Source organism: Seriola dumerili, unplaced genomic scaffold (assembly GCF_002260705.1).
Source record: "Seriola dumerili isolate Sdu_G_001 unplaced genomic scaffold, Sdu_1.0 BDQW01000068.1, whole genome shotgun sequence".
In the NCBI taxonomy this organism is placed as follows: Eukaryota; Metazoa; Chordata; class Actinopteri; order Carangiformes; family Carangidae; genus Seriola; species Seriola dumerili.
In genome coordinates this window covers 17,996,736-18,003,435 of record NW_019174323.1, presented here as the reverse complement: position 1 = coordinate 18,003,435, position 6,700 = coordinate 17,996,736, and the positions used below count along the sequence as shown (strand labels likewise).

Here is a 6,700-nt window from a genome sequence, read left to right as displayed (position 1 = left end):
TCATAGTATACTAAGGCATAAAAAGTCATAAAAATGACATAGTATAGTAAGGCATAAAAAGTCATAAAAATGACATAGTTTAATAAGGCATAAAAATTCATAAAAAACAACATAGTATAATAAGTCATAAAAAGTCATAAAAACGACATAGTATAATAAAGCATAAAAAACGACAGTATAGTAAGGCATAAAAATTCATAAAAATGTCATAGTTTAATAAGTCATAAAAATTCATAAAAAAAGACATAGCAAGGCATAAAAATTCATAAAAATGTCGTAGTATGGCATTAAAATTCATAAAAATGTCATAGTCTGGCATTAAAATTCATAAAAATGTCATAGTCTGGCATTAAAATTCATAAAAATGTCATAGTCTGGCATTAAAATTCATAAAAATGTCATAGTCTGGCATTAAAATTCATAAAAATGTCATAGTCTGGCATTAAAATTCATAAAAATGTCATAGTCTGGCATTAAAATTCATAAAAATGTCATAGTCTGGCATTAAAATTCATAAAAATGTCATAGTCTGGCATTAAAATTCATAAAAATGTCATAGTATAATAAGATATAAAAAGTCATAAAAACGACGTAGTATAGTAAGGTATAATAAGACTTAAAAATATCATAGTATAATAAGGCATAAAAAGTCATAAAAATGACAGTAATAAAGCATAAAAAACGACATAGTATAGTAAGCCATAAAAAGTCATAAAAATGTCATAGTATAATAAGATATAAAAAGTCATAAAAACAACAGTATAATAAAGCATAAAAAACGACATATTATAGTAAGGCATAAAAATTCATAAAAATTTCATAGTATAATAAGGCATAAAAAGTCATAAAAATGACATAGTATAGTAAGGCATAAAAATTCATAAAAATGTCACAGTATAATAAGGCATAAAAAGTCATAAAAACGACATAGTATAATAAGGCATAAAAAACGACAGTATAGTAAGGCATAAAAATTTGTAAAAATGTCATAGTTTAATAAGGCATAAAAATTCATAAAAAATCGACATAGTATAGTAAGGCATAAAAACGTCATAGTATAGTAAGGCATAAAAACGTCATAGTATAGTAAGGCATAAAAACGTCATAGTATAGTAAGGCATAAAAACGTCATAGTATAGTAAGGCATAAAAACGTCATAGTATAGTAAGGCATAAAAACGTCATAGTATAGTAAGGCATAAAAACGTCATAGTATAGTAAGGCATAAAAACGTCATAGTATAGTAAGGCATAAAAACGTCATAGTATAGTAAGGCATAAAAACGTCATAGTATAGTAAGGCATAAAAACGTCATAGTATAGTAAGGCATAAAAACGTCATAGTATAGTAAGGCATAAAAACGTCATAGTATAGTAAGGCATAAAAACGTCATAGTATAGTAAGGCATAAAAACGTCATAGTATAGTAAGGCATAAAAACGTCATAGTATAGTAAGGCATAAAAACGTCATAGTATAGTAAGGCATAAAAACGTCATAGTATAGTAAGGCATAAAAACGTCATAGTATAGTAAGGCATAAAAACGTCATAGTATAGTAAGGCATAAAAACGTCATAGTATAGTAAGGCATAAAAACGTCATAGTATAGTAAGGCATAAAAACGTCATAGTATAGTAAGGCATAAAAACGTCATAGTATAGTAAGGCATAAAAACGTCATAGTATAGTAAGGCATAAAAACGTCATAGTATAGTAAGGCATAAAAACGTCATAGTATAGTAAGGCATAAAAACGTCATAGTATAGTAAGGCATAAAAACGTCATAGTATAGTAAGGCATAAAAACGTCATAGTATAGTAAGGCATAAAAACGTCATAGTATAGTAAGGCATAAAAACGTCATAGTATAGTAAGGCATAAAAACGTCATAGTATAGTAAGGCATAAAAACGTCATAGTATAGTAAGGCATAAAAACGTCATAGTATAGTAAGGCATAAAAACGTCATAGTATAGTAAGGCATAAAAACGTCATAGTATAGTAAGGCATAAAAACGTCATAGTATAGTAAGGCATAAAAACGTCATAGTATAGTAAGGCATAAAAACGTCATAGTATAGTAAGGCATAAAAACGTCATAGTATAGTAAGGCATAAAAACGTCATAGTATAGTAAGGCATAAAAACGTCATAGTATAGTAAGGCATAAAAACGTCATAGTATAGTAAGGCATAAAAACGTCATAGTATAGTAAGGCATAAAAACGTCATAGTATGGCATTAAAATTCATAAAAATGTCATAGTATAATAAGGCATAAAAAGTAACAAAAACAACAGTATAATAAAGCATAAAAAACGACATAGTATAGTAAGGCATAAAAAGTCATAAAAACGACATAGCAAGGCATAAAAATTCATAAAAACGTCATAGTATGGCATTAAAATTCATAAAAATGTCATAGTTTAATAAGGCATAGAAATTCATAAAAAACGACAGAAAGGCATAAAAATTTGTTAAAATGTCATAGTTTAATAAGGCATAAAAATTCATAAAAAATGACATAGTATAATAAGGCATAAAAAGTCATAAAAACGACATAGTATAATAAAGCCTAAAAAACGACACAGTATAGTAAGGCATAAAAATTCATAAAAATGTCATAGTTTAATAAGGCATAAAAATTAATAAAAAAACGACATAGTATAGTAAGGCATAAAAAGTCATAAAAACAACATAGCAAGGCATAAAAATTCATAAAAATGTCATAGTATAATAAGGCATAAAAAGTCATAAAAACGACATAGTATAATAAAGCCTAAAAAACGACACAGTATAGTAAGGCATAAAAATTCATAAAAATGTCATAGTATAGTAAGGCATAAAAATTCATAAAAACGACATAGTATAGTAAGGCATAAAAATTCATAAAAATGTCATAGTATAGTAAGGCATAAAAAATCATAAAAATGACATAGTGTAGTAACGCATAAAAATTCATAAAAATTACATAGTTTAATAAGGCATAAAAATTTATTTAAAAAAAACAACATAGTATAGTAAGGCATAAAAAGTCATAAAAACGACATAGTAAGGCATAAAAATTCATGAAAATGTCATAGTATAGTAAGGCATGAAAAGTCATAAAAACGACATAGTATAAAAAAAGCATAAAAAACGACATAGTATAAAAAAGCATAAAAAACGACATAGTATAGTAAGGCATAAAAAACAACAGTATAAAAAAGCATAAAAAACGACATAGTATAGTAAGGCATAAAAATTCATAAAAATGTCATGGTATAATAAGGTATAAAAAGTCATAAAAATGTCATAGTATAGTAAGGCATAAAAAGTCATAAACACAGCATAGTAAAGTAAGGTATAAAAAATTATAAAAATATCATAGTATAGTAAGGCATAAAAACGACATAGTATAGTAAGGCATAAAAAGTCATAAAAATGACATAGTATAATAAAGCATAAAAATGACATAGTATAGTAAGCCACAAAAAGTAATAAAAACGACAGTATAATAAAGCATAAAAAATGACATAGTATAGTAAGGCACGAAAAGTCATAAAAACGTAATAGCATAGTAAGGTATGAAAATGCATAAAAATGTCACAGTATAGTTTTTTTGGAAAAAGACATATTATAGTAAGGCATAAAAAGTCATAAAAATGACATAGTATAGTAAGGCACGAAAAGTCATAAAAACGTAATAGCATAGTAAGGTATGAAAATGCATAAAAATGTCACAGTATAGTTTTTTTGGAAAAAGACATATTATAGTAAGGCATAAAAGTAAAAAAAACGACATAATAAATTAAGGCATAAAAAGTAATCATAACAGCATAGTATAGTAAGGCATAAAAACAACATAACACAGTAAATCATAAAGACTCATAAAAACAACAGTAAGTGATAGTAAGTGATAAAACGTTATAAAAACGTCATAGTATAGTAAGTCATAAAAAGGCATAAAAAAGTCCTAGTATTCTTGGTTACATTTTCATGGGATTTTTCAACAGAAATTATTAATTCAATAATAACATCACATACTAGAAAGTGTTTCATTTATTTTGATTTTGGCGGTTTCAGTTCTCCATACCTGAAAGGTGAATAGAGCATTAAGTGTAGTTAGAAAGTCAGTGCTGGAGCATAGTTGTGATAATTATAATGAAAACTGTTCAGTCAGATGTTAGGATCTATACAAACTCTCTCTGTCTTTTTTTGGTCGAAAGTAATAAAAAATAGTTAAATGTAGTTAATATCAACCAATAACCTGGTCTGTTTTACAGAACCTCTGATTCAACTGCTTAAAAGCTTGCATCTGTTTCATTTAAAGTCCTTTAATATAACTGGATAAAAATTTTAAATCATTAAAACAATGGTTCAATTGATTAAAAAAACATCACTTCTTTATTATCATTACAGCAACTGACCAGAAGTCAGCAGATGGATGAACTGTTGGATGTTCTCATAGAGAGCGGAGGTGAGTTGAGGTTCAGTAATTAATGTTGGTCACCAGGAGTAAAACTGTAACTGTCACTGCATGAGAGTTAGTGTAAAGTCTATGTGTAAATCACTCGGTGCACTGGCTTCAGATTTCACCCCACACTCTGGTACCAGGTCTCACTTCCTGCTGTGACCCTCTCTCCTCTTCCTCTCCTCTTCCTCTTCAAGAGATGCCAGCTAACGCCAGAGAAGAGAGGGAGAGGTCCTCTGTAACCAAAGTTGTGCCTCACATTACTGTGTCCCCAGGGTGTCCCGGCCTCCTTATCCCGAGGTTCCACCGTCACTATGAACAGCTGTACCCCACCCAGCCCCCTTACGACCACTCGGCCAATCACATCGCCGACGGCCACCTGGAGACTCTGCTGGGGAGTCCGATTGGGCGGGGAGGGGAAGTGGCCCTTCTTAAAATGGCTACCGAGGATGGGGGCCTGGAAGACGAAGGGAACAGAGAGGGCGAAGGGTACGGCAGCCCCCACAGCCACCACCGCCATCCTCACCATCCGCCGCAGGACAAACTTGTGACCAGCAGAGATCAGATGGACACCCCGCTGTCGCCCATCAGTGCCAAGGCGTCCACCTTCCCCGAGGTGCAGGGGATGGTCAGCATGACGTTCAGCGAGACACCGTGGGAGACGATGGAGTGGCTGGACCTGATGCCGCCCAGCTCCGCCACGGCCTTCAGCGTGGCTCCGCCCACTGGCCCCAGCATCTTCAACACAGAGTTCCTGGATATAACAGACATTAACTTGAACTCTGCTATGGACCTGCACCTGGAGCACTGGTGAAAGCAGCATCACCACAAGTGCCATCCACCGTCACACACCAGCTTTAAAAGCGGACCGCTGATATCAGCTCCGCCCACAACCAAAGACCAATCGAATTCTTCCTTCAACAGCTTCAGTCCAAGTAACATTTCCTTCCTGTTATAATCCAGTGGGACATCTGAGGTTTATTATATTTTGACTTATTTTCTCCACATGAGTTTCTCATGTCGTCGTCACCAGAATCCAAAGACAAGGTGCTTCTTGACGCCATCGCACAACCGCCACACGAGTATGAACATGGGCGCATGAAGGATTTTCTACACAATGGAAGGACGTGATTACTGTGCTTTACACCTTATGCAACATCAGTGTTATGCCACCTAGACTTGAAGACACATTTTGACAATCATTGTAAACTTTCTGAGTCTATGTTTGTATTACTGGAAAAAAAAAAAAAACGAAAGGAATTACAAGGTGAATTGGAAATGCTTAGCGTGGCCATTTTTGTAAATAGTATCATAACATGTACTGACAGAGACAAGTTGACGTCTGCATATTTTGTCAGTGGTGTGGGAGAGGACACACAGACCACAGATCAAGTGTTTTATGTAATCGACTCCTCATTTGATGTAAATATGACAAAAAAATCTCACTGTGCACCTCTAGCTTAATACACATTTGTCACAGTTTGCTTCAACTTAGAATATGTGTGTACAAGTGGTTGTCATTCCTTTGAAGGTCCATTTTTTTTTTTTTTTATACAAGTTTCTTTTCACCATTTGGCCTCTTTATCCACAGTATGGAGAGAAATGAATGTCTTATTGCTTTAATTGGCGGATAAACCGTGCCTTATTCTTATTATACGACTTTTATACCAATTCCCCCTTTACAATTTTATATGAATTTACTATTCCCTCAAAGCTAATGACAGATATGAATATAGTAAGCTCCTCCATGAAGTCAGTTTTTCTTTTAAATCAGACGAATGTTAATGAAAAATGCAACTTCATCTCTATTTTTTATAAATTTCACCCTCTGTCTTCAGGCCAATCACAGTTATTTATTTTGTGTTTTTTATATTTATACTTTATCCTGTATTTATACTGGCATTCCCTCCTAACTGATTGGAGCTCTGTTTTTGATTTTAACGGAAATGAAAACTCCAGTGCCAACATTTTTTACATGAAACCAGTTCTCTTAAAAATGTGATGCAAAGTGAAGGAACCGCTCTGAAAAGCCATGCTGTCTGAAAACACTTAAAGAATCATGTGAAGTGGAAATGCCCATTCTTAGCACTTGTGAATAGGAAAATGTAATATATTCAGACCTTTACTGTGAATACTGCATATAACACAACACAACACAAACCCGTAATGGAGCCAGCCTCGACACACAGTAGTTAGCCAAATGTGAACGTTTTTAAAAACACCATTTTTAAAGTTGTCGTTTCGGTCAGTAATTGT

At 32.6% G+C, this 6,700-nt stretch overlaps 1 protein-coding gene across 4 annotated transcripts in view; it reads left to right on the top strand.

Moving 5' to 3' along the window:
* Window positions 1-5,695, top strand: part of myocd (myocardin) — a 29,636-nt gene extending 23,941 nt beyond the window's left edge. For 3 of the 4 annotated variants that reach the window (XM_022742697.1, XM_022742696.1, XM_022742694.1), the window contains 2 exons: window positions 4,393-4,450; window positions 4,642-5,695. In XM_022742697.1, coding sequence (XP_022598418.1) covers window positions 4,393-4,450; window positions 4,642-5,258 — 675 coding nt within the window. In that variant the 3' untranslated portion in view covers window positions 5,259-5,695. The remainder of the gene's footprint in view (window positions 1-4,392; window positions 4,451-4,641) is intronic. The other variant, XM_022742695.1, reaches the window with a different exon arrangement.
* Window positions 5,696-6,700: the final 1,005 nt, after the last annotated feature.